The sequence below is a fragment of the Maylandia zebra genome, linkage group LG10 (assembly GCF_041146795.1).
Source record: "Maylandia zebra isolate NMK-2024a linkage group LG10, Mzebra_GT3a, whole genome shotgun sequence".
Classification (NCBI taxonomy): Eukaryota; Metazoa; Chordata; class Actinopteri; order Cichliformes; family Cichlidae; genus Maylandia; species Maylandia zebra.
Window position 1 is genome coordinate 13722758 of NC_135176.1, and position 13709 is coordinate 13736466.

At 41.3% G+C, this 13709-nt stretch overlaps 1 protein-coding gene across 2 annotated transcripts in view; it reads left to right on the forward strand.

Annotated features, from left to right (window-relative positions):
• Nucleotides 1-6283, forward strand: part of lrch2 (leucine-rich repeats and calponin homology (CH) domain containing 2) — a 35888-nt gene extending 29605 nt beyond the window's left edge. For both annotated transcript variants that reach the window (XM_004563962.2, XM_004563963.2), the window contains one exon: nucleotides 35-6283. In XM_004563962.2, coding sequence (XP_004564019.1) covers nucleotides 35-154 — 120 coding nt within the window. In that variant the 3' untranslated portion in view covers nucleotides 155-6283. The remainder of the gene's footprint in view (nucleotides 1-34) is intronic.
• Nucleotides 6284-13709: the final 7426 nt, after the last annotated feature.

Consider the following 13709-nt stretch of genomic DNA (forward strand, 5'->3'; position numbering starts at 1 on the left):
AAATTAACAAAAAGACATCTCTCTGTTGACTCAGGACAAGCTGTGTCTGCCACATCACATCCTAGAAGAACGTGGCCTAGTGAAAGTGGGTGTGACTGTGCAGGCTCTGCTGGATCTCCCCTCTTCTAAGCCCACGCAGCTCTCGACTGTTTGACACGAGCCTCAGTTTTGCATCAGACCTGCACTCGTGCAGGATCACCTCTCTACCAAGCCCAAACCTTCTTCCTCATTACCAGGGACCAGAGATCCCAGTGGGGCGAGGACACAGTGGCCCCATGGGTCTTTTGGAGTTGACTTTTGCCTGACTGAAACAGGAGACAAGATGTCTAAATGCTTCTGTCTCTTCATATGATGTCAGCTACCACTTACCTCTCTTCCATCACATTTTCACTCTTATGCTGTTCCTATTACTGGGGTCATCCTGGATGTGTGTTTTCTAAGGTGCTGAGCTAAAACTTGCAGAAGAGGCACACACGACGATGAATCTAAGACATTAAAGGTTTGTGCGTCCTTCTTTCTAGTCACTGAGTCTGCGAGTGTCAGCACTGACCAAGTGGAAGTGAGGAAATGACAGACACATAACTCACTCTTTCACTGGAAAGGACTAGGCTGCCTGTACTGAGGGACCTTATTGGGTCCTTACACTTGAGTTGCTCTTCTTACTTGTTAAATTTATTTTCTCAGTGAATTTTTTCTTGATTTTTGTTTTCATGGTTTTACACAGTCTTCATCAGGCATGCAAGGATGATATCCTGTTTTGAGCAGCTAAGCCTGATTCATCAATTGTTTTGTTTTTGTAATGCATTTAGACAGTGCTTTTTGAAAGCCGGTGTAATCTAGGAATGAATTTAATGTTATTATCATGCAGACAGAGGACTTTACGCCTGTTTTTCTGGTGCAGTTTCAACACCTTTCGACCATAAATCACATCTGCATGCACCAGGGGACTTGACATTTGACCACTGTGATAATACGAACTTGGCTTTTGCCAAAAGCATGATATCTTGTTTTGTACTGTAGCATTTTTTCACCGTGTTTTTTTTTTTTAAACTCTAGGCCATTCTCGATTTTACCTTTTCTGAAGCTTTTGATACTTTGCTTCCAGCTGTTTCCAGTTAATGCTTGCCAGTTATGTGAAATTAGCAGCACAGATCTGCCGTATTGTTTATATTCTATGTGAATATTGTTTGTGAACGGCTGACTGATGGGTGCCTGGATCCGAAAATGGTTCAGGGTGCCCTTACAAACTTCCCACGCACGGTATGGTCTTATTTTCCCACTAAGCCATCCTGTTTAGTGTGGTTTCTAATACACTTTATTTCAGGGAAATTCTATTATTTATCTATTTATTTACTTGTTTTAACTGTGTACATTTTTGATTTGTGTGTCTCTGTCCTCACTATCTGCCCACATGCAACTGAAGATGTTAATCTAATGTTTTCCAGCAAATGGAAAATGACTAAAAGCTTTTAACTTTGGCACTAATCTGTTCCATATGGTGGATCTGAGAGTTCAGTTCACTGCCACATGAGAAAACACACGTCAAAAACAGACAAAACACAAACCAGAAATTGAAACCATAAACTAATCAAGAGATCTGAAGAATAATTTTCTTTATTTTTATATAAACACATTTTTTAACTTTATTTCTCAGACCATGATTTGCAGCCATGGCTAAAAAGAAGTTCATCATCTATCATTTCTATGGTTAGCAGGATCATACCAGGATGTAATTTTAAAAGTATAGTTCTTTTCAGGTCTAAAACGTAACCCTGGAGAACCCATGGGGTCAGATCCGACCCCATTGGTTTACTAGGGAACCCATGGGGTCAAATTTGACCCCATGGGTTCTCCAGGGTTAAATAACCCTAAGGACATATTAATACATGACATAATACAATGTTATTTAACAAAAAGGACGCCAGAGTGCAGAGGCACTTTGGAATTCTGGCCCACTCTTCTTTACACGCCACAGGATTTCAGTCAGGTTGATGTCTGGGATTTCTGTTGTAGATTCACTTACTGTTGCATGACCCGGTTTTGGCCAAGCTTTAGCTGTCGGACAGGTGACCTCACATAATTGACTCTAGAGTACTTTGGTATACAAACAAAACAAGCCCAAGTCATCACTCCTCTTCCACCGTGCTTTTTAACAGTTTAAGGTATGATACATTTGAGTTAATCTTATCTTATCGTATTTTCTTTTTGCCAAATGTGGTCCACTTTAGTCTCATCTGTTCAAAGGGCATCATTCAAGAAGTCTTGTGGGTTGCACACATGTAACTTTGCAAACCTAAGCTGTCCGCCATGGTCTTTTAAAAGCAGAGGGCTTCCTCTGGCAAGCCTTCTAAACAAACTTTATATGCGGCATAAAGTTGTTGTCACTTTGGTGATGTCTCCTTGGCATTGAACCAGTTCATACCTGAGTGCTCCAGACCAGAAAACTGTCAAAGCATCTGCTTTTATAGAGGAGCTTAGGAATAATAAGCAAGGACTTACTTCTGCTACATTAAGGCTTACTTTTTGTTAAATAAATAATGATATGGTGTATCATGTTATCTGTTATTGTTCATCTCCAGATGTGCTTACCTCATTTTAAGACCTGCGATGGACAGATTTAATATATTTTGTCCTAATGTGCAAAACCTTAGTACAACACAGGGGTTGTACTGTCATTTTACAATGACTGTGTATACACTCTGTGTTTAAAACACAGTTTTAATTAAAACCTAAAGTGAGGTTAATGATTGGATTTGCATTAAATAGATTACTGGCAAAAGACTACACGATCTACTAAATATGGGCTAACGCGACATCCCTAACCACTTCATAGGGCCAGGATACCCAGTTCCCTAATCTGACAGAACAAACAAAGAGAAAACTTGGTTAATGATCGGTAACTGACTTCACTAACTTCGGGTTTCTTCACTCGCAGCCATTAGAAACAAAGTATGATGACCTAGTTCACACCATTCTCACACAATAGCTTTCATGCAGCCAACAGCCACAGACTTCACTGAAGGCTAATTGATTCTAAATTTGCATGCTGATATGACACCAGTTAAATTACTTCTGACAGAGAAGTCTTTGATAGCGCAGCTATGGCAGTCTCGTGTTTTAACAAGGTCTCTCTTTTTACCACAGAAACAAGTTGACAGGGTGGTTAGAGCAGAGTGATGTCTGGTGAATATGTGGCGGATCACAAACCTGTCCTTTTTTGGTGAGCCTTAGCTTTACTAGCTTAACGAGCCAAAGGCTAAAAACTAATGTGAAAAAACATTTGAGACTGGAGCAGAACATGTAGAACTACTGTGCCTCAGAGGAGGGATAGCTTTATTTATTTATTTGTTCACTTGTAGGTTAGCTTCTCTGTACAGGATAATTTATGTTGTTGTTAACTTAAACTGCTTCTATGCCGATGAGCTGCATCTCCGATTGGCCATCTTACTTGTGGAGAATTTGCTCAGATGCAGTGGTCAAACTTCATGAAAGGAAGTATAGAGACTTGCACTTCTGGTTTGATTCCAGGATACGAGCGTGTGTGCCAAATTCTTGGTTTCCATGTTACTGCTTTTCACCTCACGTTAATAACCCCAGTGTCTGAATTTGAATGGTGTTCATGAGAACCTCTGCTTCCTCTGAATAGCCTGTATTTTCCCCCCTATTGATGCTATGGCGTCATGTTCCAGAGAACAGATATCACACAGATAAAAATTAAGCTTCCAGTTTATCAGACCTTGAGTGTAAAATATGCATAAACCATCACAGAATCTCAGGTCAAACATTTTACTTATGCAGATAACTTTGAGTCTTTATGAATGACTGTACTGTTGGTCACTGGGTGATGTTTCCTGGTGTGTCATTTGGAATGTGGTAGTTGTTCTTTTTCCTGCAGGGCTCTAGTTAACAAGCAAAGCAAGCAGCAGTCAGTGAGCTCTCTTTTAAAGTATCTACTGTATGCATTCACCAAATGTATTGCCGTGCAGAATCCTTTATTCTGAAACACAATCAAATGTAACAACTGAAAAAATAATACGTAAAATAATAATATTACACTGTGGTAGCCTGACAGGAGCTTTTTGGGTATATCTGATGGTAGCTTTCTAACTTCTTATCTTTAAACAATAAGAATAACTTGATACCTGAACTTACCTTACCTATAGATACTGTTACAAATATTAACAATGGTGCAGAACTTTAGCTAAGAATGTGTTGCCTCATCTCTGTCTTTTAAATTGCTGCACATATTCTGTTGTTTTAAATAATGCAGTTGCTCTCAAATTTGAGGTCCTTTGTGTGAAAAGTGAAAGGAAAAATAGAATTTTGTAAACAAACTAGAATACATTTTCATGATTTTGTCACTTGTGAAGACTGCCTGGGACTGGGACACATAGTGTGTTGAATATCTCACCGCATAGACAATGTTTTGTGGCTTTAATCATTATTATCCGGTTACTGATGTGGTTTCCATGGAATTCGACTGAGATCTTCAGATAATAGTGACTCATACAGGTGAAGGAATATAAACAGAGGATAATTTTCTCTCCTGTGGGGAGAAGAGGTTAAACCACGTGATACAAGTAATACCCTCTGCTAATATATGTGCATCTACAAGTCATAAAATATTCAGTAATAGCAAATTAAATTTTCACCACACCTTGTGGAAAAAACCGCTTTCATATAAATCCAGTTGGAAAAAAGCACTCACACACCCTCAGAGTTCTTTGTCCTCAAGATTAGCACAAGGCAGGCCTTATCCCTTGTGTATTTTTCTATTTCTAATATCCATAGTAACACATATTGTATTAACAGGTGTGTCTCATTTCCTAAGGGCTGCAATTATAATAAATCCAATTGGACACAAAACCTCAGTGGTGTTTTAAGTGGTACAGATTTAGGCTGAATTGAACTGGTGTTGGACTCTAACGATGCGTGTAACTTCTGTAAGTTGTTGTAGAAAGCAAGGGAGAGCAGCAGCTTGACCTCTGTTATCTCTTTCTGCAATATACTTATGTCATCACCGCACTGCTCGTGCCCCTGCAAAGACACGGCACATTACATTTTCATTCATCTTGTCATCGAAGTGTTTCTGCAAAGCATATTTACACCTCGGTATTTGCAAAAGAGATGTGATATTTTCTGACATTTGACGGAAGCTTAAACCCCCCCATCTGTACCCAGTGTATGGATTTTCATTTTGACTGAATTCAGTTCTGTGACATTGTATGTGTAGCGGTTGTTAGTAAATCTTTATTTAAAAGTCTCGAAAGTAAATCTGTGTGTTGTAATCTGCGCCCCTGTTTGTACTGCCCATGAAGTAATCCTTGTTCTGACAGTTTCTCAAGTTCAACCAAAGATAAGGCTTCGGTGGGCTAACAACATACGAGTTTTCTTGTGAAATTTCCACTTTATCGTTCAGTATCTTTTTGTTAGAGGAGTAAAGAACACAAAGAGGACACTGCAACATAAGATTAGAGAAAGAAGCGCACGATCCCTCTAGCCCTTTAGCTTGGCCCTACCTTAAGGACTCTAATCTCCAATACTTTAGCAGGGATTTCTTCAGGGCAAGCATGGACTGGACGAAATAAATGTAGGGACTGATTCCTCTTGACATATATGAATAGTGTTCAGAGGCAGGTGTTAACAAAGGTGAACGTGATCTTTTTTGCACTGTTTGGAAGTGTGAAAATGTCTCTTTCTGTAACTATTGCTTGATGAATGTCTCTCATCATTAGTGAACATTGTGTTACCTCAGCAACTGATCCATCCGCTGTTTTTTTTTTTTTTTTTTTAATGTTTCTTATTAGGCCTGGGGGCAGGTTTATGTGTTTCTATAGAACAGCAATGTACAGGATGTTTTGGAATAATGGGAAAGTCTGCTGCATACTTACTGAACAGCTTGCAATATGTAGAATTCATATGCATACACGAAAAGACAGTGGTGCTGATTTTTATTTTGTAATTTTGTATGTGATAAATCCATTGCCGTGCCTAAGTATCTGTTATTGGTTTAATTGGTTACGCTCGCCATGATTTAACGTCTCACAAGTGTCGTCTCGTTAGGAGAAAACAGTGAAATAGTGAGTTATGTCTAAATGCTACACTGCCGAGAGAATTCACAATTCATGTACATAATCTGGTTTTTTTGTATTTAAAACTGGTCTGACGCATGCAAGACTACAAAATCACTGAAGCTAAACCTGTGTACATATCATCTGTGTAAATTCCAAGGTTTTCTTATAGCGAACATGCTGAATCTAAAAATAAAGTGAAATTCTTTGGAGCTCAGTCTGTGCTGTCTTCATTGCTTTCCTTTCATTCACTCACCAGTAGAGCACATGTACACTCTCAAGTAATGTTATCTGGGCCAGATTGCATCAGCAGTAATTAATAGGAACCGGTTTCTTCAGATTTGTTGCCCAAGTCTTTGACGTGATTTAACCAAACCTTGATAAAGCTTATTGTTAGGGCTGGATCAGGTGTGTCACTATAAGTTCTGGCTGCTGTGGGACTTGATGTGATGAACTGAGTGACTCTTCTCCACACGCTCTTATCACTCTGCACGTGTTTACAAGTGGAGCATGTGATTAAATTATTTTCTTCTTCCTGCCTTAGCCTGTGTTTTCTCTCTCTCTGCTATCGTTGTATCAGTCTATCTTTTATATCATCTTCTGTTCCCTTTCCTCTCACACACAATCAGTCACACCAGATGCCTTTTAAAAGGATTTTTCATCCTTGTTTGTTCATAAGGGTGTCTACTAATTATTTGGGATTTCTCCCAAGTCTTTAATCTCCAGTGTAAAGCGTCTTGAGTTGACTGTTGGTTGCAGCATATATGTCTCTCCTTTGTCCTGTACCCATAACATCACCCCCGAGTGTATGTGTGTGTGTGTGTGTGTGTGTGTGTGTGTGTGTATATATATATATATATATATATATATATATATATATATATATATATATATATATATATATATATATATATATATATATATATATATATATATATATATATATATATATATATATATATATATATAGCAGCTGGATAGCGTAGTAGCGTAGTGGTTAAACTACACGCCTTTGGAACAGAGGATCGCAAGTTCGATTCCTGCCTGGGGCGTCTGTATCCAGTAAGGGTCCTAAGGCTAGACCCCCTATGCTAAGCAAGCCTACCGCAGACATGAGCGAGACAGATAAATATGAAGGCATGCCGGCTCGGACGTCGCCCGGATCAACAAGGTCCGCGTCAGGTGTTGAGGAACCAGGGCACCCTGACGAAAAGTGGGCTACTGGAACAAGAAGGCATCGGTGGGCAAGGGACGAAAACAGGGCGTTGTTGGAATGCTACTACGCAAGTAACCCCGGCGGAAGGGGCTACATGAATAGGATGAGGGACCTATGGATTCTTCGATACCCAACATCCACAATGACGGCGAAACAACTAGTAGCTCAGTGTTCCAACATTCGAAAGAAGGGACTGCTCTCACAGCTAGAGATTGACGAGGTACGAAGTACCCTCAGAAGGTCTGCTAGATGATGTTAATGCAGCACTACGGACGATACCTACAACCACGATTACCGACACTAACAAGCTGATCTACAATACGGCAGCAGTGATCAGTGAGATGCTTGGCTACAAGTTGAACAGCGACAAGGGGCAGTACCCTCCATGGAGAAGGAGGCTAGAGGGCAAGATCAAAGTAGCACGGAGGGAGGTTAGCCAACTAACGGAGTTGCAGAAAGGTGCGACAAATAAGGTGCCTAAGAAATACAGCAAGCTGTCCATACCTGAGGCCTTGGAAACTGCCAAGCAAAGACTCACAGCCTTGGCCAGCCGCTTGAGGAGGTACACCAGAGAGAAAGAAGGCAGGAGAATAAACCAGCTGTTCTCCACAGAACCAGCAAAGGTGTACTCTCAGTGGCAAGGGAACAATAAGAGAACAGCACCACCAAGGCTGGAGACGGAGCAATACTGGAAGAGCATATGGGAGAAGGACACAACCCATAACGGCAATGCTCAGTGGCTAGAGGATCTGAGGGCAGACCACAGCGACCTCCCTGAACAGGGTCCAGTAACCATCACAGTGGCAGATATCCAAGAAAGGGTCTCTAGTATGAAGAGTTGGACAGCACCAGGGCCCGACATGGTTCACGCCTACTGGCTGAAGAAGCTGACTGCACTCCACGAGCGTCTGGCAGCACAAATGAACCAGCTGCTAGTTAACGAGAGACACCCGGAATGGCTAACTGAAGGCCGGACGGTCCTGATCCCCAAGGACCCCAAGAAGGGACCGGTCCCCTCCAACTACCGACCAATAACCTGCCTCAGTACTACATGGAAGCTCCTGTCAGGCATCATATCGGCTAAGATGAACAGGCACATGGGTCAATACATGAGCGGGACACAGAAAGGAATTGGCAAGAATACCAGAGGTGCAAAACACCAGCTACTGGTAGACAGAACAATCAGCCGAGACTGCAAGACCAGACTGACCAACCTGTGCACTGCCTGGATTGATTACAAGAAGGCCTATGACTCAATGCCCCACAGCTGGATACTGGAATGCCTAGAATTGTACAAGATCAATGGGACCCTAAGAGCCTTCATCAGGAACTCAATGGGGATGTGGCGTACAACACTAGAGGCCAACTCCAAGCCCATAGCACAAGTTACCATCAAGTGCGGGATCTACCAAGGAGATGCTCTGTCCCCACTGCTGTTCTGCATAGGCCTGAACCCCCTCAGTGAGATCATTAACAAGACTGGCTACGGATACCGACTACGGAACGGAGCAGTTGTCAGCCACCTCCTGTACATGGATGACATCAAGCTGTATGCCAAGAGTGAACGAGACATCGATTCACTGATCCACACTACCAGGCTATACAGCAATGACATTGGAATGTCGTTCGGACTGGAGAAGTGTAGTCGGATGGTAACAAAGAGAGGGAAGGTAGTCAGAACTGAGGGGATTGAACTACCAGAAGGCAACATTGCAGACATAGAGGACAGTTACAAGTACCTGGGGATCCCGCAGGCAAATGGGAACCATGAAGAGGCCGCCAGAAAGGCTGCAACCACCAAGTACCTGCAGAGGGTCAGGCAAGTCCTGAGGAGTCAGCTGAATGGTAAGAACAAGATCCGGGCCATCAACACATACGCCCTGCCCGTGATCAGGTACCCTGCTGGGGTAATAAGCTGGCCAAAGGAGGAGATAGAAGCCACTGACATAAAGACAAGAAAGCTCCTGACCATGCATGGAGGGTTTCACCCCAAGTCCAGCACCCTGAGGCTGTACGCTAAGCGGAAGGAAGGGGGCCGGGGACTGGTGAGTGTCAGCACCACAGTCCAGGATGAGACAAGGAACATCCAAGAATACATTGGGAAGATGGCCCCAACTGACCGAGTGCTCAGTGAATACCTCAGGCAGCAGAAACCCAAGAAAGAGGAGGGAGACGAGGAACCATCATGGAAGGACAGGCCCCTGCACGGTATGTACCACCGGCAGATAGAGGAGGTGGCTGATATCCAGAAATCCTACCAGTGGCTGGACAAAGCTGGACTGAAAGACAGCACAGAGGCACTAATCATGGCAGCACAAGAACAAGCTCTGAGTACAAGATCCATAGAGGCTGGGGTCTATCACACCAGGCAAGACCCCAGGTGCAGGCTGTGTAAAGATGCCCCAGAAACAATCCAGCACATAACAGCAGGGTGCAAGATGCTAGCAGGCAAGGCATACATGGAACGCCATAACCAAGTGGCCGGCATAGTGTACAGGAACATCTGTGCCGAGTATAACCTAGAAGTCCCGAGGTCAAAATGGGAGATGCCCCCAAGGGTGGTGGAGAATGACCGAGCTAAGATCCTGTGGGACTTCCAGATACAGACGGACAAAATGGTGGTGGCTAACCAACCGGACATAGTGGTGGTAGACAAACAGAAGAAGACGGCCGTAGTGATCGATGTAGCGGTTCCGAATGACAGCAACATCAGGAAGAAGGAACACGAGAAGCTGGAGAAATACCAAGGGCTCAGAGAAGAGCTCGAGAGGATGTGGAGGGTGAAGGTAACGGTGGTCCCCGTGGTAATCGGAGCACTAGGTGCGGTGACTCCCAAGCTAGGCGAGTGGCTCCAGCAGATCCCGGGAACAACATCGGAGATCTCTGTCCAGAAGAGCGCAGTCCTGGGAACAGCTAAGATACTGCGCAGGACCCTCAAGCTCCCAGGCCTCTGGTAGAGGACCCGAGCTTGAAGGATAAACCGCCCGCAGGGGCGTGCTGGGTGTTTTTTTTTTTTTATATATATATATATAAATAAATAAATAAAACTGAATTGACATAGGAGCCAAACGCAGACACTGAAGCTAAATGGAATACCAAATAATCTGATAACCAAATCCAATATTACGTAACAAAAAGGTGGAAAACCCCAAACTACGCACGAAAGGGAAAACAGATGACAGGATATGGACAAAGGGTTGGGAAGGACTATATATACACAGAGGATTGACTGTAGAATGACATTTTCAAAGTACAACAGGAAATAACCAAAAGTTATTTAACTGCAAGTGAAACAGGAACAGTAGACACTACCATAGTAGGAATGGGAAAAATTGCTAAAAAAATAGTTTGGGCTTTGCTTAAAATTAACATGAAGGCAGTATACAACAGGTTGCAAATCATTTATGCGCTCATATTTAATTAACAATGTTAAAAAGACAAAATATCAAGTGTTCAATCTGAGAGATGTTGGTTTGGGAGAAATGTATAAGAATCGGTCAGAGACACACTTGCACTGTAACTGTAACTTTGGTCGTTGCTGTGCTTTTTTTGGAAGTCAAATTTCCCAGAGGAACCCACCCGAGGGATTAATAAAGTTCTATCTTATCTTATCTTATCTTATGTCAAATTGCTGTTCTTTAACAACATTTTAAGTGATTACGAAAATTAGGTCAGTTGCTATAGTTGTGAAAGCAAAAATGTTTCCCATTCTTCCTTGTTTCTTATCAACTTCTCAGCAGCTGTGGGTTTACTTTGTTATATTTTTCCAGTGCATAATGCACTACGTGTTTCTGAGTAGCACTCCGGTTTCATTCACTATAGAGTCGTGCTGCTGTTGCTGTAGAATCCTCAAAAACAATGTTGTCTGTGTGGCACTACCCATTCCAACATGTGTATATACTTTATTTCATGTTAATGGTGCCTGCATACCTTTATGGAAGCTTTTAAACCATGCATTTATATGTCACATTATATCTTTTTTTTCTTTAGCTTGGAAAGCTAACTTTAACTTTTTTTTATTTTTTTTTATTTGTCAAACCACACAATGGTTTCCTTCTTGCCTCGGTCCCTCTTAAATGAACTCAAGCCTGGCATTGGCGCCAGTGTTGCTAGACCTTTTCTTTCTTTGCATGACAGTGGCTTGCGTTTGAGGATCAAATGCAGTTACAGTGTTCCAGGACTGTTTCTGAGTCAATATGCTAGTCTTTAAATGATAATATAAACCAGAAATTATTTTATGGCCTTAAATATTATTTATGCCCACAGTCACATTGCAGTGTAACAGGGGTTTAAATTACTGCATTCTGCTTTAAGTAAGATTTTTCTGCAGCATCCTGATGTTTTTAAGTTTTGAAGCTGTGCTGTTTATTGGAAATAATGCGTGGAAATGTAATTCCACACAAACACAGACACTTTGGGACATAGATTTGTACTTTTGAACTTTGTACTGCAAAGAAACGTTAGGTCCTTTTATCTAGAATTTAGTACGATTTTTTTTACAGTTGAAACACAGGCACATACATGCAGAAACTAATGTGTTACTGCATGTGTTTTTCCCTGGAAAACAGGGTTGAATTTGGCAGGAATTCCCGATACGCTAGCTCCCAGTATTCAACAATAAGCCTGTCACTGTATAGAGTCCCTTTTGAGTCTTAATTTTGTTTTTCTTTGGCCGTTTCATTTTCTTTTATAGTTGAACATTTGTTACAGGAAATCTTCTCTCAACTACAGAACCTCAAAATGTTTGAAAATTGAATAAATTTCACCAAAAAATAGAGATAATAGATAAAATATCAAGTTTAATATTGAATTATATATATATTTGAACAGCAATTTGGTAAATAACTGAAGAAATGATTCAAACTTTGTTTTTTCTGCACATTTCTTGTTTAAATGAATTACATATGTCATACCTCTCTTAAAGGGCATTGTCAGTACCATGTAAACGTGTATGGGCTGATTGTGGAAGCCACTAAGTATGCAGGGATAATAAAGGCAGGAGGTATGCTGACAGCTTTCTGAGGGCCAAACCTGTGAGGGTACTTATGGTATTATATTGCTATTCATAGAGTCTTCACATTTTAGGTATTGGCACAGACACATCTTGTTTCTGAAGAGCAGGTCTTTAATTTTAATGTCATGGAAGACCAAGGACTGAGGAAACTGAGGAAACCGAAGAAATCCACCATGGTGGTCTTCCTTGGTTGCCCTACCTTTCAGTATTTCTTTTGCTTTCAATGGCACATGATGAAAAATGGCAGCTCCAGACTCAAAAGGTGATCGAAAGCTAAATACAAATACAAGCAAAACCATGCAACTCTTTAATATATTTAACACTTTCATTTGAGTGGTTACTTTATAATATCTGGTAACATTTTATAAAAATAAACAAAATACTGCTCTATGGACAATTTTTTTAACTCCAGGTTTACAAGCTGCTACATTGGTCACTTTAAACCACTCCAAACTGTAAACTGTAAATTGCAAATTCTAATCGCAACTTCTCTTGATCCTCTATGACTTAAGTGGATATTTTTCTTACTCCTTTTTATAACTATTTATTAGCTTTTTTGCCCTGATGTAACCAGAGCTTTGTCGTCTTGTCTGTTTGTATGCTGCACTGGATATAGCAGAGATGACAATAAAGTTTACATTGACTTTGACTTTGAAAATAGCACAACAGGATGGAGACCTAAATGAAGGACTCAGGAGACTGAAACATAAACTCGAAATGAAGCTTTAATGTAGGACTCTCTCTCTCTCAAAAAAAAAAAAAAGAAAATACAAAAATCCCCCAAAGATTAGGTGGGAAGGAGCAAGGAAACCAAATACTAGGAATCTTCAAGGAAACATAGATGAAGGGGACACACAACAATGAGGGTCTAGACAACAAAGGATAAAGAAAGGCTCTGACAATATGTACACAAGCCAGGTAACAACACATGTCTTCATCAGACATCTGACACCTTTTGATATAATATAAGCCCATTAAAAACAAACAAAAAACAAACAAACAAAACTTTGGAATATTCTATAGAAAAGGATAAACAGTGTTTCCACAGCCATCAATGTAATTATGCAATATCTTGATGCATGCTCAATCATCCAGGTAAGTAAATCCCAAAAGGTTGATTCTGTTCATCTGGACGTTGTGTTTTCAGCGAGTGAAACGTTTCGTCATTTCTTCAGTCTCATCTGCCTGCAGGTTTGACTCTTATCATCCACTGGAGCATAAACTGGGTGTCATCAGGACGCTACAACACAGAGCGAACACCATCCCCACAGACACAGCGGCCAGGGAGGCACGCATCAAAAAGGCCCTGAGTAAATGTGATTATCCCAGCTGGACATTTGTCAAAGCTGGGAAGTTGCCTAAAGAAAGCTCCAGCAGATCCAGAAGAGAAGGACAACTGCTGCCAAAG